This window comes from Nematolebias whitei, chromosome 15 (assembly GCF_014905685.2).
Source record: "Nematolebias whitei isolate Nwh7 chromosome 15, NemWhi1, whole genome shotgun sequence".
Taxonomy (NCBI): domain Eukaryota; kingdom Metazoa; phylum Chordata; class Actinopteri; order Cyprinodontiformes; family Rivulidae; genus Nematolebias; species Nematolebias whitei.
The window spans coordinates 45,388,365-45,411,014 of NC_056512.1; the positions used below are offsets into that span (position 1 = coordinate 45,388,365).

Consider the following 22,650-nt stretch of genomic DNA (forward strand, 5'->3'; position numbering starts at 1 on the left):
GTTTTTAGCTCATTTCAGCATGTTTTTAGCTCATTTCAGCATGTTTTAGCTCATTTCAGCATGTTTTAGCTCATTTCAGCTGGGTTTTTCTTCAGCAAGTTCATTAGCAGCAAGCTTTCACACTGCATTTTTGCAGGAAATTCAATTTCTCTAGTTTTAAATAACTTTAAACTGTCTTGATGTTTTTGTCACAGAGAGTTTACTTTGTAACAAATCTGAAGAAGTGAGTCGTGTCGACTGGCGCCAGCATCAACACACGGAGTTTACACTAAAACAGAACTGAAAACTTCCCGCCAGCACTCCGTTCTCTAAACTTGATGTTCCCGTGCGGATTGGTTCGTGTTTGCAAGTTCAGCATCAACAAAACGCTGCTGATGTGCCAAACACCCCACGTCCAGTGAAACGGATACTGTTGCATGACAAACATTCAAGATGGTGTGATATGAGCAGCATGGAGGAGAGAGCATAACGAGATCAGAAACACAATAAATGAAATATTCTGACAGGGCTCTGTGTCAAGTTTTCATGTGTTGATCAAATGCTTGCATGGTGCACACTCTGTCACTGCGTTTAAAGAAAACAGTTGAACAGTGCCATCTTGTGTGTCAAAGAAGATCATTTTATGGATTTTTCATTAGAATTCTTCAAATTAAAACATTATTAATTACATCTGAGTAAACAGTATACACAACAAGTAAATCTGAGATGTTAGATGGATTAATTTTTTTATTTTTAAGCTCCATAAAGCCAAAAACAATTGTACTAAAATCACTCCAGTGAGCAGCACAAATGCTCATTCAAAGCAGACTTCCTTCTTTTAGGAATTTCAAGCCTATTTGTACTAAAATAACTTCAATGTCCACGTGTTAAGCATCAATGAGAAGCACTCACACTTATATGCTTTTAATAAAATGCATCTTACTTTTAATGATTAAAATACAAACATTTTCAATGGGGTCATTTAAGAAGAACTGAATCATCCTGCACGATACAACGTATGAAGAATAAGCAGAAACTATGGGGTGTAAAGTTACACAGTCAAAGATTAACAGCAATATTTTGGTTTATTTAGCCTTTCATGAGAAAACAAAAGGGTTTTTTTTTCAAAGTCATATTTTTACTGTTATTCATATATTTATAAATATCATAGTTACAGACTAAATATTTAATTTACAAACTAAATATTAAATATTTAGTTAATGAACTAAATATTTAGGTGTAAATTAAATATTTATTTCCAAAACTAAACATTTACTTTCAAAACTAAATATTTAATTTCTAAGCTAAACATTTCATTCCTAAACTAAATGTTTAATTAAATATTTAGCTCCGACACACATATTTATTTTCCAAGCTGAACATTTAATTTCCAAAATAAATATTTAATTTGCTAACTAAATATTTAGCTCAGACCTAAATATTCAACTTACAAGTTAAATATTTAGCTAGAAAGTTAAATATTTAGGTAGCTCCAAGGTAAATATTTAGTTAGCAAATTAAATATTTAGTTTAGAAATGAAATGTTTAGCTTAGAAATAAAATGTTTAGTTTTGAAAATAAATATTTAGCTTGGAAATTAAATGTTTAATTTACACATAAATATCTAGTTCATTAACTAAATATTTAACTTGCGGGTTAAATATTTAGTTTGTAAATTAAACATTAAGCTTGGACATAAACATTTAGGTTGTAAACTAAACGTTTAACATGGAGCTAAATATTTAGCTTGCTAGTTAAATATTTAGTTTGTAAATTAAAAATTTAGCTTGGACATAAACATTTAGGTTGTAAACTAAACATTTCACATGGAGCTAAATATTTAGCTTGCTAACTAAATATTTAACTTGCAAGTTAAGTATTTATATTTATGTGTAAATTAAATATTTATTTTGGAACTAGGACATGTATAAATGTATGAATAATATGGTGAAAATCTAACTTTGGAAAAAACATTTTTTCTTATGAAAGGCTAAATAAAACAAATCATTGCTGTTAATTTTTGACTGTGTAACTTTACAAACATAAAAAACTAAGAGTGTTCGTGATCATTTCATGTCAACTCAGTCATTATTTCTTTAAAGTTTAACAAAAGTTGTTGGTGTGATATTTTGCTAACAGACAACCTCACGCACAGATACGGTCAGCACCAGGTGATGACTAGTTATTAAAGAGTCGGAACAACCTGTAGTCTGTTAAAGTTTTCTTTAAATGCTTTATCATAGCCAGATGTTTTCTTTGATCCTTGTTAAGAAACTCTGCGGTTAGTTTTGGTGAAAAGGATGAAATGTTGTTCAGAGTGAAATCAGGTTACGTCACCAGATCTGTCAGGGTTGACGCTGACCATCTGCTCCGACACGTTACACGCGCTGTAATTTCATTTATGAGTTTTACAGATTTTGTTTTTAAGGTTCGTATCAATTTAATGTTTATGACTTTTCAATATTCTACTGACTTGTAGCTTTTAAATAGGAAAACTATATGTTGATACAGATCAAACTTAAAGGGACAAATTACAACGTAAAGGGGAAATTATGTTACAAAAACACAGCAGATATGCACACTGAGCTCAACTGAGTTGTTAAAGCTAAAGGAAGCAGAACTTTAGCTGAACGCGTCAAAAGGCTACCTAGAAGCTAAAATTAGGTAAAGATTATTATAAAAGCATCATAAGAAGACAAATATAAAAGAGTTATGATAATGCAGATTTCAAAGGATTAGATTGAATCAATGAGATCTGGAGGGGGGTTCATTCAGTTAAGTATGTAAAAGTTACAAAAGCTGGCGCTCCTTGCATAAAGGTTTTGATAGACAAATCGCTCAAACAACATAAAGTAGTTATGCAGAAGTAGAGTGCAAAGTTTAATAAAGCATAGAGAAACATTAAATGCTGATTAAAATAATTTTTGTATAAAAATGTGGAGTTCATTCGTGCAAATTATCGAGATTATTTGTTAAACCTTCACAAGATTTTTCTAAGTATTCAGATTTATTAATCATCCAACAATCAAGCTGAGATATTCACATATCACAAATGTATCACAACGTTTAATAATCAATCTATAACCAGTTGATGGTCGATTTCAGGTGAATGTAAGGGACAAAGAGTGTCGGGCGCCCCCTGCAGGAGCACCGCTGAACAGCAGCTGTTTCCGTCCACCGGAATGTTAGGAACTGTAAGATCTTTACTTTTACTTTGATCTTTTCATGCATTTACTAATATTTCTATCAAAATGATTGTAATTCTGAGTCATCGTGTGCTATATTCATGTTCTGTGAGCATGTTGCTTGTTATTCTTCTTCTTATTTCTGCACCACAGCACGTGCAGTGATGATATTTTGCGCTGTGTGCGCTGGTTTATCCACAGCGGTGATGTCTCAGCTCGTGGGCCTGCACAGGCGCACGGAGATGACTCGAACACTTCGTGCACGTCTCATCAGTTCCTGTGCGCGCGGCTAATGGCTGTTGTGGCTGCTGCTCCACGCCGCGTTTTATTCCCAGGACGCGCGGATACACGCGTAAAATCCTGCGCTCGGAAAGGCTGCATCATAGTAAAGACGTCACCCCCCGAGCTCGGGTTGGTCCGAGCCGAGGAAGTGCGCAGCTCCACCACAAGCCTCCAGCAGCACCATGCCCGTGGAGAACGTGGGGATTTCTCTGACACATCCTCGCGTGGACACGATCTGTGCGTCAGAGCCGCAGCAGAACCAGCCCTTAAATTGTTCCGCGTCCAAATAATATTCATATTAATAAACAGAGAAGGGAGGACTCGATCGCACCGCGGGCTCATTCTGTCGCAGCAAACGGGACGTGGACTTCAAGGTATTTAATAACTGCGACACTGTGGACGTGCACGCCGTCGTGTCGTGAAGGGGCTCGCTGCGCACGTTAAAGCGTTTAAATGGGCGCCGTAGCTGCAGGCGTGGAGCACTTGGTTGGCCCATTATTACTAATAATATTATTAATAATATTGAAGCGCTGTTCCAGTTTTCAGGGTGAGGTTGTAACTGTGCTCATTTTGGATCAATGTTCCGGCTCAAAGCTCGGAGCGAATGTTCTGTAGGACGATTAAAACCCAGAAAAACATTACTACGCACTTTCTGCTCCGCCGGGACACGCCCACTTCTGAGCAATGTGCTGTTGAGCCATTAATTATTCATGTGCACGCGCTTCCACTTTGTCTGTACGCTGCTTTTATTAGCCTCAGCTCATGGAAAAACAAAAACCAGCAGGAAGTCCTCGACCACCGAAAAACATCCATGAGAAAAGATGTTTTTTCCATTTGGGGTCAGTTTTGTTTTGCCAACAGAAGGGGGCGCTGTTCCGGCGGTCTTAAATAAAAACGTGTTTTTGAGTGTTTTTAAGTGGAGATTGTGAAATCCATCAGTCACCCTGAAGTCAAACAAGTGCTAATTAAAGGTCACTGCAGGCCGCACTAAAACTATTGCACAAGCAGCTGAGCACTACATGGAGAGGTTTTTGTTTGTTTGCCTTTAAACGTAATGTCTACTGAATTAGTGGATGTATTTTAAAGAAACTGTCAGGAAGTTATCATTGGATGTGCATCTACATCTTATTATCTTTTGAAGGCGATCCCATTCAAGATGGCTCCCACAGTGAACTGAAATGGGAACGACATCATTATAGCTCGTCCAGTTTTACAGACATCGAGCTCTAACTTGGTGTGGTAGCTAAGAGTCAGTCCCAACACGTACTCTCAGTCCGTTTGCTTAAAACTTTGCCATGTTTGCAAAATATATCTACAAGAATCTATATTTTTATGAAAGTAATCCATCCATCATCTTTTACCCACTTCTTCCATTTTGGGTCACGGGGGGTCGCTGGTGCCCATATCCAGCAGTCACTGTGTGAGGGGCAGGGGACACCCTGGACAGGTCTCCAGTCCATCACAGGGACACACGGAGACAAACATGTATTCTCTCTCACCTAGAGACATTTTAGAGTTACCAATCAGCCTAACATGCATGTTTTTGGTCTGTGGGAGGAAACTGGAGTACCCGGAGAAAACCCACGCATGTACGGAGAGAACATACAAACTCCACCCAGAAAGGCCCCTGGACCGGGATTTGAACCGGGGACCTGCTCGCTGAGAGGCGGCAGCTCTACCAGTTGCACCACCGTGCTGCCTCTCTCAAAGTAATCATTAAATGTAAATTTACAACTCGTTAACTTTTGGAGTCGATCTATTCCAAGATGTCCTGGTGCATGCACAATAAGCTTTGTGAAAAACATCCATCAAGGTTAAGTCAAGTTTTCTGGACAGATTATTTTTTGTGTAAAGACATTTCGCCCTCCATCCGGAGGGCTTCATCAGTCTGAGGAGTCCCAAGTAAACTGAAAATGATCTAATGTTAAAGTGAGACCTGATTTTAAAATCAAGTTTTTCTTGCTTCCCATGTTTGTTCTTTCAAAGTAAGATGGAAGAAGCAGCGCCCCCGGCCCCTGGCTCTGGCGTGCCCCCATCAACTCCAAGACCTCCCACCCTCACGCCGTCCCGCAGCCTTCTAGAATGGAGAAGGAGGGTAAAGTCTGAGTACATGCGCCTTCGCCAGTTAAAGCGCCTTAAAAAAGTCGATGAGGTCAAGGTGGGTCGAGTCTTTACTGACGCATTAAAGGCGCTCATAGCAAAGTCATGGAGACTAGTGACATATAAATTCAGACAATAGTTTTATATCATATTGGTGGTTAATGCGTCCTAAAAGCAAACATTTATGATCAACTACCACATGCACTTGTTTACCTCTGGGAACAGCCAAAATGACTGAAAATAGCTCAACTATGGCAATGTCCATGGAAGAAACATTTGGAAGAAAGGTGTCTGACAAATTCAATGTGTCATGAATTTACAATCAGATTTGTTGAATAACGTGCAGATAAAAATGCTTTGTTGACACTGAGTGCATGCCCACATTTCACATTTGCAAATCAAGACATCTGGAAAACTACTGGAGGAAAATATATACCTTTATAGTTTAGGGTAACAACGTTTTGTTTGATTCCATAGTTTGAAATGAGTACCGTTGAATCATTTTGCGCGCTGGGCGTGTGCTGTTGCCGTTTTGTGACTTTGCATTTTTGTTTGTTTTCAGACCCTGTTCATGTCCAACAGGCAAAAGATTGAGCAGCAGACAAATGTCCTGAACACAGAGTGGTCCAAGCTGAGGATTCAGTCCATCTCTGGTTCAACTGGAGCTCAGGCCAATAAAAAGGTGAGTTCCCTGGTTTTGAAAAGCAGGTTGCAGGAGGAGGATGTTGATGTTCGAAAAGTGTCCGGCCATGCAGCGGAGGTTAACCCCAGACCACCTCTGCTTCTCTTTTAGATGTGTTCCGTGGAGTTTGGTTTCCCAGGATTCAAACCTCAAGCCGTTGCCATGAAACCGCTGTCAACGGTGGCAGGGATCCCCTTCATGTACTCGTGGTCACCTCTGCAGCACAACTTCATGGTACGAGAGGAACCACAGTGTAGATGACGCAGAGTAAAGCGCACGTTGTTCATTGTGTAACTCGTGTTGCTTCAGTTTTAAACAAATGAGTCTTAATTGCACTAACAGAAAGTAATAATTGGATCACCTTCAACTGCTTACGTTATGGGGAGGCGGCTACCACAGCTAATCAACATTAGCCAACATAAAAAATGGTCATAACTCAATCAGTTTTACAGATATGTAAATAAAAATTCATGTTTTAGTATGAGAGTCATTCACAAAATCAACTTGCAATATCGCAAGAGACTGCATAAAATATTTTCCTAGTTTTGACCAATATTGCCCTTAAATGCGTCCCTTTCCATCATAATATGATGATCATAGTCCAAACCTTTTAGCATTAAGGCAGTGGGTAATATTGCTGATCAATAATCCAGGTGGAAAAACCTAACAAGGTTAAGTCAGGTCCTCTGGATGGATTCTTGTTTGTTGAAACGTTTGGTCTTTTATCCAAAAGACTTCTTCAGTCCGAGATCTTGCAACAAGCTCAGTTTTATAAATAGCCCCTTATCAAAGTAACAGTTATCAGTTTGCTGCTGACAGCCACAACCAGCTATTCACATGCAAAAGGAGGAGCATCAGCAGAACGATTGGTCGTTAGCTCTGATGGCTGCTTGCTATTCACAGGGGGCTGAATGATACTAGCAATAACAGCATTGTAAGAGGGGGACAGTTGGACACGGAGACCCGCGCTCCTGTTTCATGATGGACAGGTTCAATTAACAAAGATGGCCTCCTTTACTCCTCTCTCAAACCATCGTTCCTCTCTATCAAGAATGTGCATCCCTGAGAGTGACCGCTGGCCTGGAGATGAGTGTAGACCTCAGAGTCCTGGTCTGATGATGTTGATCTCCTGTGCTGGTCCATCCTTTTGGCCAGTGGCTGTTTAGTTTCCCTGATGTAAGACTGATCACCCTCCTGACACTGAACAGCATACACAACATTGCTCTGTTTGTGCCGGGGGACTGGATCTTTGGGATGAACCAGTCTTTAATGTATTTTGGGGTTTAAAAGCCACTGGGACGTTATGTTTAGAAAATAAACGTCTCAGTTTCTCTGATACTCCCTCAACATATGGAATGACCACTGGTCTGGGTTCCTCCTTCTCACCTGATGGCTGGATGTACACATGGAGAGGATTGTTGGAGAGATGAGTAAAGGAAGCCATCTTTGTAAAAAAAAAAAAAAACCCGGTCCATCATTAAACAGGGGCGGGGGGGTCTCTGTGTTCAACTGCCCTCCTCCTACAATGCTATTATTGCAAGTATCATCAGCCCTCTGTGAATAGCAAGCGGCTATCAGGACACGAACAACCAACTGTTAGGGCTCTAACAATCCACTGTTAGACTGATGGTCCTCTTTTACATGCGAGTAGCTGGTTCTGGTTGTCAGCAGCAAGCTGGTTGATCCACTATGATGAGGTGCTTTTTGAAGAGCTTGATGCGAGATCACAGACTGAAGAAGTCTTTTGGATAAAAAAATGTTTCAACAAACAAGAATCCATCCAGAGGACCTGACTCAACCTTCTCAGGTGATATGCATCCATGTATTATATCAAGTTTTCATCTTCTGAATCTTACACTGAGAAAAAAAAGAACTGTTCTGCAACTCAGCTCAGCGTGCGCTTGTCTTGTTTCAGTATGTGTGGTTAATATTTAGTGTTGTCCATCTATAAGCAGGAGCATGCAAGCATTTTGTCTGTTTTTAATACTTACAGTTTGTTACCCAACAGTCTGTTGCAGCACCAGACTGCGTCACAAGTGACTTTTTGTGGTGTTTGTGTTCTAGGTGGAGGATGAGACGTTCCTCCACAACATTCCTTACATGGGTGACGAGGTGCTTGAGCAGGATGAGGCCTTCCTGGAGGAGCTCATAGACAACTATGATGGTGTCCATGGTGATAGAGGTGTGTGCCAAAACCCTGTAAATATGTTCACGCCAACTAGTCTAATATGCATTAGTTTGTTTTTGACAACATTTATATTTAGAATGTAATTTGTGAGTTTTCATGTGAATATTACAGCAGTGATGTTGAACAGATGTTTTAGAAGAAGGTTTGAAGAGTTTGTAGGTTCTGACATGCTGATTGTGTCCCAGAGGGGGGCTTCATCAGCGACGAGATCTTTAAGGAGCTAGTGGAAGCCTTGAGCCAGTACTCTGACCATGAGGATGAGGATGAAGAGGAGGAGGCAGCAGTGGAGGTTACAGGGAAGAAAGAGGAAGAGAGGATGATGAGGAGGAGTTCAGCGGAGGGTTCAGAAGAGAGCAGAGCTGGAACATTAACCAGGAGGAAAAAGAGGAGCACTGTTGAGGGTGAGTTTTCACTTGTGTCTGTCTGAGTTCAGAGTTCTTCAGCGTGAACAAGACGCACGTTGTTCTTGTGACGCTGTGCAGCTGCCACAAGGTCACAGCGCCACAGCAGCTCGGGAACTGGCATTGTTGCGTTCAGGCTGCCCTCGTTTCTCCACAAAGCCACCGTGTTTGAGGGAACTTGTTTGTCCATGACACTGACATGACCTGACTCAAATTACAGAAGGTCACAACCTCCTGCACGTGAATTTATGGGAAAGTAAACCGTGTGCAAACTTTGCCAACTCTTAGTGGGGGTGAAATGGTTGCACGCCGTCGTGCAGCGATCACATCTCAAACTCGTGTTGCAGCAAAGACGAGTTCATTTCACCAGTGGCCAAAGTTTGAAAACTCTCATGTTTCTCTCCTTTTCACAGAAAGGTGTTTTCAGAACACCGACTGGCCTTGAGAGAAACATGCTGTTGCAAAATGCTTGAAAGCGCATGTTGCGTAATCTTTGTTTGCAAACCGGTATCAAAACCTGATGTGTGTGCAAATCTTGTTTTGTTTATCTGTAACAGTTCTTGCTTTGTTTCTCCAAAAGTGAGGGATTTGTCCGGAAACAAAAGGATTCCCAGCAACAAGATTTTCACAGCCATCGCCTCAATGTTTCCCTACAAAGGCTCAACAGAGGAGCTGAAGGAAAAGTAAGACAAAGTGCTGTTAACTACGAGGTCTACGTGCACCATGTTGATCAGGCTGTTGCTCAGAGTTCACTATGGAGACCTGAGCAGCCGGGGGGGAAACGAATAATGGCAGCGTCCTCTCAGGCTCTCCGACTCAAAGAAGTAGTTGCATCAGCATCTGAAAGAGCTAAAACACTCGGAGCGTGTGCACGATGCAGATTTTGAGTGAAACTGTAGACGCCATCACTCTCCAATAAGCAAACGAATGCTGTTCCCTGGAGAAGTGAGATTACCAAATGTTTCTCTCCACAGGTACAAGGATCTCTTGGAGCCTCCAGGCCCGGTGAAGCTGCCCCCCCTCTGCACCCCCAACCTAGACGGACCTTTTGCAAAGTCTGTTCAGAGGGAGCAGTCGCTACACTCGTTCCACACCCTCTTCTGCAGACGTTGCTTCAAATACGACTGTTTCCTCCATCGTAATAACTTGTTTCCTGTTTGTTTTCGTTTGAGAATGCATCAGGATTATTGCACAAATCAGAAGCTTTAAATTAGAGTAGGGGTCCCCCCCCCTGCAGTTACTCCTTATAACAGCAACAAAAATAACATGAAACTCAGAAATGTTTGAAGCCTATTTAAAAATGTCAGTAGGAACTAGAGACATTACATTTAGTTTGAAAATTCACTGTGAATGCTTATTGCTGAAAAACAGCTGAAAAACAGCTGAAAAACAGCTGAATTTCTGTAAACATGCTGAAATGTATCAGTAGCTGAAATGGAATAGTAAGCCTAAGTTAGCAGAAGAAAGCTCATAGAACACATATTTGCTGAATTTGTTTTAAATAAACAGAAATGAGCCCAAAAATTAGTAAATTAGCTCAAAAAGCTGAAATTAGCAAAAATAGCTGAAAAAAGCTGAAAAGGCAAAAAGAAGCTTAAACTCCTAGAAGGAAGTAGAAAGAGCTCAAAGGAGCTTAAAAATATGGAATTAGATGAAGAAAAAACTAACAGCATAAAAACAGCTACATAGTAGCTGAAATAGCTGAAACTAAAATAATTAATATTACCAAAGCTGAAATTAGCAGTAAGAAGTTAATTAGTCTAAAAGTACCAGAAATTACCATGAAATTTTTGAATTTATCTGTAAACTGCTGAAATTAGTGCAAATGCTAAAAACAGCTTAAAAGGTAGCATAAGCTTAAATTCGCAGAAGGATGTAGATAGTGCACAATTGTGCCTAATTAGGCTGAAAAAAGCAGAAATTAGCACAAAAAAGAGGAAATTAATATGGAGGAAAAAACAGAAATTGCTGGTAGCAAAATAAAAACAGCTGAATAGTAGCTAAAAAAACTGAAATAAACTCACCAGAAGGAAGTGGAAAGAGCCCAGTTGTGCCCAGTTAGGCCTAATGAAGCTAAAATTAGCACAAAAAGTGGAAATTTTCTGAAAAAAGCATAAATTTGCACCAAAACAAACGGCTCAATAGTAGCTAAAAAAAAAGCAGAAAGAAGTGGAGTGGAGCACATTTTTGTTGAATTGGGCTGAAAAAAGTTGAAATGAGTGCAAAAAATATAGAATACGCTGAAAACGCTCAAATTAGCATAAAACAGCTAAATAGTAGCTGAAAGCTGAAACATGCAGAAATTAGCAGAAAGAAGTTAGAAGAACCACAAAAATGTAGTTAGCAGAAAGAATCTGAAAGGAGCACAAAACAGCTGAAAGTAGCTGAATTTTTTAAAATTTGCAGAAGAAGCTGAAAGAAGCTGAAGCAGAACAAAATGTGAAAGGAGCAGTAAAAGGTTGTAAACACATCTAAAGATGTGAAGGAGGTCAAATGAGCTCAGTTCATTCTCTAAACAATTAACGGGATCACAATAGTGTGAATGCAATAAGTATTCTAAAAGTTTTGAAAGCAATAAAGACACTTCTGCTCAAAAATTACATCCTTTTAGGTTAAAACCAGCGTTGTAGAAACATACCGCTAGCTTCTCAGATTATTGGGCAAAATAAAAATAAAGGTGTGAATTAAACCAAGACTGAATGACTTTGCAGAAATTTGTTGAAGAAGCCGAACCAAGCTATTAAAGCTAAAAGAAGCAAATCACGAGCTAAAAACCAACTGGGTACATCTGAGTCTCTTAAACGTGAACGTTGCAGACCCCTGATGTGTTTTTCTTTTTTGTTGATGAAGCTTTTCATGCTACACCAAATGTTTACAAGAGGAAGAGTAAGGAGATCCGCATGGAGACGGAACCATGTGGTGAAGACTGTTTCCTGTTACAGGTACGACACAACAAATCTGTGCCTTTTGTCCTCCGCACCACTTTTTATATTTGAATGTGTTTCCCATCGCTGGCTCGTCTGTACAGCAAGGAGCGAAAGAGTTCTTGGATCAGAATGCGTTGCGGTCGCAGAGGTCTCGGAGGCGACGGAGGCAGCAGCGTCCCACCAGTTCTGGATGTCCTGGACCCACTGGGTCTGCTGAGGACAGCAAGGAGGGTGACAGTGACCGTGAAACCACCTCCTCCTCAGGTAGGACACTCATCTCACAGCTGATGGGTTTGTTCTCATCCGACTGCCACAGTCACTTTAGAAAACATGATAATGGCTGTACCGTAAACGTCGCTGTATAAGTCGCAGTTTTTTTGCATAAATTATCATGCCCTGCGACTTATACAGCGATGTTTTTATTTATTTATTCATAGCCCAAATGTTGGCTGAGATCTGACAATTTCATTCATTCTGACATGGAAAATACTGAACACTACCATTTTCAGCCACTAGAGGGCCCCCGTATATGGCAAGCCAAGTGTCTCATTAATAGGTAAAAGTGGCTATTAGTGACACACTTGGCTTGCCATACCAAGCCAGCTTCGTTTCCCTCCGGATCTCCTGGAGCAAACGTCAAATCGGTGAAATGCAGCTGATTTGACCATTAAAGTACATTTATTAAGGAAAAGTTCAACTGAGACACGCCTTTACTATAATAATGTTGAGCAAACAATCTTTTTTAGCTGGTTGTCTTGTTAAATTTTGAAGAAATGCACAGCGAGTCCTCCCTCTGCACGCTCCCGCAGCCACGAATCAGCTTTTAAATGCAACTGATTTGACCGTCCACGTGCATTTATTAAAGAAAAGTTCAACCTTTGCTATCATTTTGAGCCAACAAATAATAGTTTTAAAGTGTTAGTCTTGTTAAATTCTTGTTCGTAATAGATGTGACTTACACGGCGAAGCGACGTATTTATGTTTTTTCCCACTTTATTAGACATATTTGGACGGATGCGACGTGTACGGCAGCAAGTACGGTAATTCTTAATTCAGTCAGTTTTACAGCCATTGAGCTAAAATTTGGTTGTACTATCGTAAAGTTGTTCACGGCACATACTTGGAGCAAGACATCTTGCAATATGTTTGTCATTTCTCAAAATGGTCCGAGTCAAATATTGTTGCATGAAAGGTGTCGACTATATGCGCTCCTTATATTTTGATATTCTATGTGTTTATGAAACTTTGAGTCAGTGAGTAGATGCATCATTAAACTTTACTTAACGCTCCCATTCTGCCGTGCTGTCTGGCCTAACTGTCTGCAAGGAGAAAAAAATCTGGCAGCAAATGATGCTTTCAAGTCATATCCTGTCTTTTTCTTTTGTTTTGGGTTCCCTTCTTACATCTTCTCCCAAAATCAGCTGTTTCCTCTCCAAACATAATAAACTAACATTATTTCTACAAGATTCAGCCTTTACATAAACACCGTCTTCCTGCATTTTCTACACATCTTTATGTGCAGAGCAGAAAGAGTAAAAATTAATGAATAAATAATCCAGGGGCCCTTTAATTTCCTCGTCTGCACAGCAGCACTCTCAGGTTGCCATTAGTGACTCTGAAAGTCCGTGTTGAAAATGACAGTGACTCGGCAGACTTTCTCTCATGTGCAGTGACGATGTGGAAAAACAGATTGGTGCGCAGATTATTAAGGAGCATGAGAAGCTGGAGCATGTGGCCACTTCGGTGCTCCGTCCAGCCTGTTGCCAAGCAACATTCATCCTTCTGCCTTGAGAAGAGCATCCGTTTCTCTACCATCAAAAATTTAAAATCCAAGCGCGTGATTCCCTCTGTACGCTTAATAATATACATGTAAGAGTTTCTTTAATTAGCAGTATGTACATTTGTGCAGCGTTAAGTATGGGGTGCCGTTTGTAGTCACACAGTCAAAAATAAATAGCAATATTTTGGTTTATTTAGCCTTTAATAAGAAAAAAATGTTTTTTTTTTTTGTTTTTTCAAGTCATATTTTCACCATGTTATTCATACATTTATAAATGTCATAGTTCCCAACTAAATATTTAGTTTACAAACTAAATATTTAGTTTACAAACTAAATATTTAGTTTACAAACTAAATATTTAGTTTACAAACTAAGTACTTAACTTGCAAATTAAATATTTAGTTAGTAAACTAAATATTTAGTTTTTTTTATTTAGTCTCATTGAGCCATGAGTACTCATTTTCAAGAGAGGCCTGTTTAGGGAGCAGATGGTGGGGGTTGAGTGCCTTGCTCGGGGGCCCAGAGTGGGGTGAATGAGGGTGGAGGCAGGTGTGGGTACTTCACCTCTTCCACCCACATTTTGATGTTGATTGTACCGGGAGGTGAACCTGCGACTTTCCGATCACAAGCACATCATCTAACCTCTGCACCACCACTCCCCCACAGTTATAAATTAAATATTTATGTTCAAAACTAAATATTTAATTTCTAACCTAAACATTTAATTCCGAAACTGAAAATATTTAATTTGCTAACTAAATTTTTACCTCAGACCTGAATGTTTAACTTGCATGTTAAACATTTAGCTAGCAAGTTAAATATTTAGGTCCGAGGTAAATATTTAGTTAGCAAATTAAATATATATTTTTGGAAATTAAATGTTTAGTTTGTAAAATATATATTTAGATCCAAGCTAAATATTTAGTTAACAAATTAAATATTTGGTTTAGGAATTAAATGTTTTAAGTTAGAAATTAAATATTTAATTTGTAAACTAAATATTTAGCTTGTAAATTAAATATTTATTTTGGAACTATGACATTTATAAATGTATGAATAACATGGTGAATTTGATAAAAAACTTTTTTTTTTCTTGTTAAAGGCTCAATAAACCAAAATATTGCTGTTAATTTTTGACTGTGTAACTTTTACAAACAGCACCCCTTATGTCATCTGGACTTCGTTTTTTTGTTAAAAAGAAACGTTTCGCCCCTCATCCAAGAGGCTTCGTCGGTCTGAGGCCTAGCCATCTGGTATTACCCAGAAGCCTCTTGGATGAGGGGCGAAACGTTTCTTTTTAACAAAAAAACGAAGTCCAGATGACATGATTCAACCTTTTTTGTTGTTATATACCTGGATGACTGAGAAAACAAACTTTGAGCACCCCTTATGTTAAGAGCAGATCATGGCTGCCACAAAAGGCCACTAACCTTGAACGATCTTTGCATGCGTGTGTCTTGTTTTGGTGCAAATCAGAGGGGAATTCCCGCAGCCAGACTCCCACCAAGCTACGTCCAGGGGAGGATGACGGGGAGCAGCAGGCATGCTGTGTGGTCCAGTGGAGTGGCGCAGAGGAGTCCCTGTTCAGGGTTCTGCACGGCACGTACTTCAACAACTTCTGCTCCATCGCTCGTCTCATCGGCACCAAGAACTGCAAACAGGTAAAAGTGATGGTGGTACAGTCTATTAGAACTCAACTTCTGTGTTGGGAATCAGTCTCAGCTACTACCACACCAGATTTTACAACTATGCGTGTGATTTTGACTGAGCCATAGCCGTTTATGTGTTTTATAAGGTCCGTTGACTGTGGCAGCCATCTTGAATTGGATTGACTCACAAAAGTTATTGAGTTGTAGATGTACATCAACTGATGATTCTCTGCAAGTTTCATTAAAATCTGTCCAGAAGTTCCAGAAATACTTTGGGTAACAGACTCAAGCACATGTTCTAAAGCATTACTGTCCGCCGTCGCCTTTCGGTGTTAATGAACACAAAATGTAGTTTTTACAAATTAAAAAAAAGAATAATTAAGATGTTATCATTAACAAAAGCTTAATTTGTTTTAGAAAACACACTAGGAATAATCTTCTGTTCTAGAATTGCACCGCTCAAGGTGGCTGCATGTTGGAGTAGCTGTTACTTTTGCTCTGGGATGTTGCTTTTGAAAACTTTATTTCCTCTTTTTTTTTTTACTGAAAACTTTTTACTTTTGGACATTTGTTATGAAGCGTAACCATGACAACAAGATTATGTTGTTTTTTTACAACCGGGAGCAGCTGATTGGCATCTCAAAGCTCAAATATTACCTCAAATTCAGCCCCAAATCCCAAATGAGTTGTAAAGGAGGCACCGTGGATGCATCTCCGTCTACTTGATGGAGGTGCTCGAGTGACGGAGTGCTGAGATCCTTGGAGCTGGCAGGAAAGATGGCTCATGACGACAAGAAGACCAGGATCCTCCTCCGACACCTGCAGCTGTCTGCAATGATGAGGAGCTCAACAAGCTGCTGGGAGGAGAGACCATCGCTCGGGGAGGAGTTCTGCCCAAGATTCAGGTGGTCCTGCTGCCCACGAGGACCAAGAGGCTCGCTAGGTCTGGGTGGACGGATCGACATCTGTGGCCAGATTTTTCTGATTTAAAATGAGCCGTAGTTGTTTTGAAAGATTTTTTGTTGCTGACTGGATCTTTAGTTTGCGTCAGTATAACGACACATGCATGACGAGCTTGTGGTTGTATGGCGTGGATTATTGGGTTGACTGAAGAGCCGACAGCAGCAGAAACAGGGACCCTTTACCAGACGCCACTTTTCTCATAATTACTCATGATGCAAGTTCTCAGAAAGGCCCAATAAGGGTGGTCTTGGAGAAGATGTAACCGTAAATGATACAAAATTTGTTGTGTCTTGTGTAGACATGTAACAAGGGGACCCATCGCAGGCATATTCTGTAATCCCAACACATGTGGCTCCAAAAAGTAATGTTTTCTGAACTCCCATAGCTCTGCAGCACAGAAACTTGATATTTGCTCAGTGTAAAAGCAGAAACCAGCTGCATCATTATGTCTGCTGCTTGAGGAAGAGGCCACATCTGGGTTTTGGCCACCAGAGGTGCATCAGTGCGTGCGTACTCTGACACAGTTTTGTGTCTGGCCTGCTCGCTGTGGTTTTGAAGGCGAAGCCGGAAGTTCTGTGACACTTGTGTCTTACGCAGCTCTCACAATATTGCACAAGTGAATTGCAACAAGGACACTGTTGTTGTCATAAACGTGTGAGATGAATTTGTGGAATGATGCTGTCGTTTCTCAGGTGTATGAGTTTGCCGTCAAAGAGGCTCTGATTCATCGTGTTCCTCTGGAAGATGGCGGCATCTCGCCCCAAAAGAAGAAAAGGAAGCACAGGCAAGATCCTGCTTATTGTTTATATATATATATATATATATATAGTATTCATTTATCAATCAATGTAAGTTTAAGGAATTAAAACGATCTAAATGAACCTATTTATTATTCTTGCTTGATGTTGCAGATTATGGGCAAAAATTCAGCTAAAGAAAGGTAAATGACCTCCTGCCTGCTGCAGCCTGGTCCATAACACAGCTCAGCTTCCAGTGTTGTTCTGAGGGCTTTGTCCCGTGTTGCTCCAGATAACTCGTCCAATCAGGTGTACAACTATCAGCCATGTGACCACCCGGACCACCCCTGCGACAGCTCCTGTCCTTGTGTGATGACCCAGAATTTTTGTGAGAAGTTCTGCCAGTGTGAGCCCGAATGTAAGTGTCACCTTTTATTTATTTCACCTGTCACAAATCTCACATTCAGTCTGTTTCCCTGGTGGTATTTTTCTCTGAATGTTCTGAACTGGTAAAAAAAACCACCTTTGCTGGTTCACAGTGGAGCAGAGCTGCAGGCTGAAGTATGTTTCTGCAGCGGCCAGAGAAGAAGTTGTGTTCTGGTGGGAATAGGTGGTTGTCTGTTTATCACAAAGCTGCATCGAAACTTTAACCACAGGACTGACTCAGATGTGTTTTCTGAAAGAGCCATAGTGAGGAAGAAATGTTTTTACTTCATTTTGCGCTCTGGAGAGCCATCAATTCACCAAGAGTGAATAACGGCCGTGGTGCAGTGGTAGTGGCAGCCGACCTCTGATCGGAAGGTTGGAGGTTCGAATCCCGACTTCCCACACCATGTGCCGTTGTGTCCCTGGGCAAGACACTTAACCCCGAGTTGCTCCCAGTGGGACTGGATGGCGCCTTGCATGGCAGCCTACCGCCACCGGTGTATGAATGTGCGTGTGAATGGGTGGATGGCTGGTACTGTAAAGCGCCTTGGGGCCCCTCATAGGGGGCTGGAAGGCGCTATAGAAGTAAGCTCCATTTACCATTTACCATTTAAACATTTCTCTGTTGTTTTGGAAGAGATTTGCCTCATTTGTTCTCGTGTTGTGGTCCAGTCACCTTCTCTCCTCCTCCTCCTCCTCCTCCTCCTCCTCCTCCTCATTATCCCCACCTTTTCCCGTAGCAGCGGAGAGCCCGGGCCAAACAGGAAGCAGCCCCCATTTCAACATGTGTGTGCTTTAAAGGCTTGGAGAGAAATCAAAGCGATGTTGCAGGCTCTGCGGCCGACGTGCAGCATCATCAGTATGAGTCAAACCTTTCCAGCTTCAAGGAGCTTAATGATACAGACACAAGAATCCATGGAGGCTGTGAATGGGGTTAAAAACATCACTGAGGGGAAAGTACTGTCTGGACCTCTTGTTGGGGGCAATTTTCTCTAAGTAGACACTTCTGGGAAGACATTTAGCTTATTCTTGCTTGAGCTTTCAGTTCATGTGCCCTCAGGGTGTTGTGTTACGCTCTTCAACGCTGTACAACAGAATAGCTGCAGAGCTGTGACAGATGACTCTCTCAGCATACTGTAGTTTAAAATAGGAGATTCATATTAATACTTTGAGACCTTCTGAGTCAAAAGGCACATTAAAGTGCTGTGAAAGTTATTTACTTCATTACAGAATCATTTTTTGTCACACTTTGATGTCCGGATGCAAGTTCAATAATCCACGTATCGTACTTGCCGCCGTACACGTCGCATCAGTCCAAAAATGTCTAATAAAGTGGGGGAACATAAATACGTCGCTTCGCCGTATAAGTAACATCTATTTTACGTCACCTCTGACCACCCGGAAACGTGGCCTGGTGTTGTGCCAAAAACCATTGGCTGCCAGCCACAGGAGCGTGCACGGGAGGACTTTAACAAGAATTTAACAAGATTAACACTTAAAAACAATTGTTTGTTTGCTCAACATTATAGTAAAGATGTATCTCAGTTGAACTTTTCCTTAATAAATGCTCTTTAATGGTCAAATCAGCTGCAGTTCTCCTGGGCGGTGAAATGAAGCTGATTTGACGTTTGCTCCAGGAGTTCCAGAGCGAAACGAAGGTGCGCTGTATGGCAAGTCAAGTGTCTCGTTAATAGCCACTTTTACCTATTAATGAGACACTTGGCTTGCCATATTACTCGAGCGCCCTCTAGCGGCTGAAAATGGTAGTGTTCAGAATTTTCCATGTCAAAATGAATGAAATCGTCAGATCTCAGACAAAAATTAGTTATAAATATGGTAAAAAACATAAACACGTCGCTTCGTTGTATAAGTCACATGACATGCTAATTTATGCAAAACTTTGCCACTTAAACAGTAAAAAATATGTTAGGTAAATCTAAGAGTGACTGTGAAGAAGACTGAAGAAGTCCTTTGGATACAACAAAGAAGAATCCATCCAGAGGACCTGACTTAACCTTGTTAGAGTCACATTTTTGATGTTTCAGATCAGGAATCAAAATTTAGCCTCAGACAAAGATAACTGTAGTAAACACAAAATGCAGTTTTCAAATGCTGATTTTATTTATTAAGAGAAAAACGGCATCCAAACCATCCTGGCCTTTTACGAACAAGTTGCTGCTCCTCTTGTAAAACTGTGACTGAACTTCAATGAATCACATTTTTGGAAATCTCCGTTCAGTTTCATCAGACACATCCAGGCCGACACGGCCACAAGCAGGTTCTGGTCCAGGGCAGCGGTCTGCAACCTTTTTATCAAAGAGCCATTTCTGGCCCTTCACTCATTAAATAAAATGGAGCCCGGAGCCACGAAACCTGCTACAACCGTGATGATCAACTGGTGGCCCATGGGCCACTTTGACCTAGTTGGAGGGGGGCTTTTCTGACCAGTGGGGGTGACATTTTAAAACTAGTAATCAATAATGAATTTCAACATTTATTGAGATTTTTACATTTTTTTTACCTCTTTCAAGGCTGGTCAGCGCACTGTCAAACGGCCGCATGTGGCTGGTGATGGTATGGCAAGCCATGTTGCCATATAATTGGATTTTATGGCGAACCATGTTGCCATATAATTGGATTGTCAGCTGACGCAATCAAAAGCCTGACACCGACCCGGCCTGCCCATCCACCACCCGGCCCAGCCCAAATTCGGGTCGGGTCTGGCTTCAGGCCCGGTTAGAAATGACCGCTCTCAAATGAGGCACAGATTGTTGCAAAGAGCTTTGAGCATCTCAATAAGTTAGAAAGGCGCTTTATAAGTACAGCCCATTTACCTTCAGGTGAAAATGAAAACCCTGAACTCTGCAGGCCTGCGTGGCCTTTTATGTGAGGAGAAATTAAGTATCCCACTTTGAAGTAATAAAGCAAAAAAAATAAAAATTAGTGGTGTCACTTAAACATTTGCAGAAAATTGACAAAAATTAAATAAATTTAAAAAACAGCCAAAAATAGGCTTTTTGTTTATTTTTGTGGGTATGAAAACCAGAACAATTACATTTCCTGTAAGTTTTGGTCAAAGCTTCTTGGAGCCGCAGATGAGGGACTAAAGAGCTGCATGTGGCCCCAGAGCGGCGGGCTGCAGAGCCCTGCTCTAGGACTATTTACATTTCAGGGGCCGGGTTGAGTTGGATAGCATTTTCCCTAAATAAATGAACTCATTTAAAAAAACTGCATTTTGTATTTAATCGTGTTTGTCTGATCATTTTAAATGTGAAAAAAGCAAAAGCAGAAAAAATTGATCTCTTAAAGGGAGTGAATACTTTTTACAACCCTATATATTTTTGTATTGGTGCGCACAGTTGGCTCGTAAACGTCAGTTGTCTTCCTCGTGTCTGAATGTTGTCCAGGCCAGAACCGCTTCCCGGGCTGCCGATGTAAGACCCAGTGCAACACCAAACAGTGTCCCTGCTACCTGGCTGTGAGGGAGTGCGACCCAGATCTGTGCATGACCTGCGGAGCTGCAGAACACTGGGAAAGCAAAGTGGTGTCCTGTAAGAACTGCGGCATTCAGAGGGGCCTCAAAAAGGTTCGCCGAGCACTTGGACTGTTCTGAAATGTTTCACTCTGATATCCTGACGTTGTGGAAGTTGGTGGAATGTGATCTTTTACATCTGGCTTTTCTTTCAGCACTTATTACTGGCTCCGTCAGATGTTGCTGGGTGGGGAACGTTCATCAAAGAGCCTGTTCAAAAGAATGAATTCATCTCGGAGTACTGCGGAGAGGCATGCCCGTGCACTTCAGTCTCATTTTATGTCATTCACAGGTTTTTTTATTACATGCATACAATTACATTTTCCTTTTTTACGAGCAGCTGATCTCCCAAGACGAGGCGGACCGACGTGGAAGGATCTACGACAAATACATGTCTAGTTTTCTTTTCAACTTGAACAACGGTAAGACTTTCCCTCTCGCTTCTTGCTGCGATATGAGCCAAACACGCAATAGTTAAAAATCCTGAATTTGTCTCCGTAGACTTTGTAGTAGATGCCACTCGAAAGGGGAACAAAATTCGCTTTGCAAATCACTCCGTTAATCCCAACTGTTATGCTAAAGGTGAGTCGGTTTTGCTCGGCGAATTCAGAACTTCCAGACGTCTGTTGGCTGGTGCTAACGTTTGTTGCCGTTTCAGTTGTGATGGTCAACGGAGATCACCGTATTGGAATCTTTGCCAAACGAGCGATCCTGCAAGGAGAAGAGCTCTTCTTTGACTACAGGTAGAGTCACGGGCCTTTTTGTGACTCTCCGTCCACTTAAACGTAAAGTTAAGAAGAAAAGGAGTCAAGGCCTCTGGATATTGTGACTGACTTCTGTACAAGTTTCTAAAGATGTGTTGATCTTCACTTTTTTAACTCGATGTTTCCTCCCACAGATACAGCCAAGCCGACGCCCTCAAGTATGTGGGGATAGAGAGGGAGGTGGACTTGGCTTAGCTTTGCTGCTGTACTTATAGACTGGCTTTGTTTCCACCTCTGTACGTTGTGCGAGCTTTGACAGCAGACATAATGTTGATCAGTGAACTGCATGAGCTGCCTGTTGGCAAACCAGTTAAACACGTTAAACGCTGCATAAGCTTCAGTCGGATGTGCAATTATTCAATATTCTAGTTGATGTTACGCTCTGACTGGTCCTCGGAAAAAATATATATGTTCAGGTTTAACAGCCTGGTTTGTTTCTCTCTGATTCGTTGCAGCGCCGCCTTATCAATGTGCAAAGTAACTCTGTGCATTTACATCAATTATTTAAAAAAATAAGGCAACTAGTTGAGAACCGACTGACTGAATGTAACTCGTAGATGACAAAGAAGACATCCCATCCATCATTTCTTTTATATCTCGTTATTGGTACGAAGAGCGATGTGTATGCATTCAACTTTTAGCATCGTGTGAACAGTCACATCTGTAGACAAATAGCAAATAAACTAGCCACAGATTAAGTGTCTTCCTTTAAAATAAAATAAAAAAAGTGCCAAACGATTCCTCATTAAAATGCTACATATTTTGCATGTTAGATTTTGTTTGGTTACCGGAGCTTCGTTTAATGTGTCTCTTTTCACAATTATAATGAAAGTAAAAGCAAAATTGTCAGTGCGTGACGATGAAGTCGCCGTCATGTGTAACATGTCATTCCTCATGTGTATCATTTCAAATCCACATTATTGTACGCTTGCTCATTTATCAAAGCCAACTACTTTCAGACGAGATCTTTCTTGTGGAGCTGAATAAAATACGAGTTTAATGCTGTGTACAGTGTATTCCCATAAAAATAAAGGTCTAACTTTATACAATATAAA

At 40.8% G+C, this 22,650-nt stretch overlaps 1 protein-coding gene across 3 annotated transcripts; it reads left to right on the forward strand.

Annotated features, from left to right (window-relative positions):
- The first annotated feature begins 3,110 nt into the window (after positions 1 to 3,110).
- ezh1 (enhancer of zeste 1 polycomb repressive complex 2 subunit) lies at positions 3,111 to 22,650 on the forward strand. 3 transcript variants are annotated; one of them, XM_037689278.1, is made up of 20 exons: positions 3,111 to 3,173; positions 5,433 to 5,604; positions 6,109 to 6,228; positions 6,340 to 6,462; positions 8,293 to 8,410; positions 8,602 to 8,817; positions 9,398 to 9,500; positions 9,792 to 9,955; positions 11,668 to 11,759; positions 11,846 to 12,008; positions 15,001 to 15,185; positions 16,829 to 16,920; positions 17,048 to 17,076; positions 17,166 to 17,291; positions 20,707 to 20,885; positions 20,987 to 21,082; positions 21,172 to 21,253; positions 21,333 to 21,413; positions 21,490 to 21,574; positions 21,730 to 22,650. In XM_037689278.1, exons 2-20 carry the CDS (start codon positions 5,437 to 5,439, stop codon positions 21,788 to 21,790), a joined length of 2,283 nt encoding a protein of 760 aa, XP_037545206.1. In that variant the 5' UTR covers positions 3,111 to 3,173; positions 5,433 to 5,436; the 3' UTR covers positions 21,791 to 22,650. The 3 variants fall into 3 exon arrangements, with proteins under 3 accessions (XP_037545206.1, XP_037545205.1, XP_037545207.1); XM_037689277.1 differs by lacking the exon at positions 3,111 to 3,173 and adding an exon at positions 3,389 to 3,820; XM_037689279.1 differs by lacking the exon at positions 3,111 to 3,173 and adding an exon at positions 5,143 to 5,155.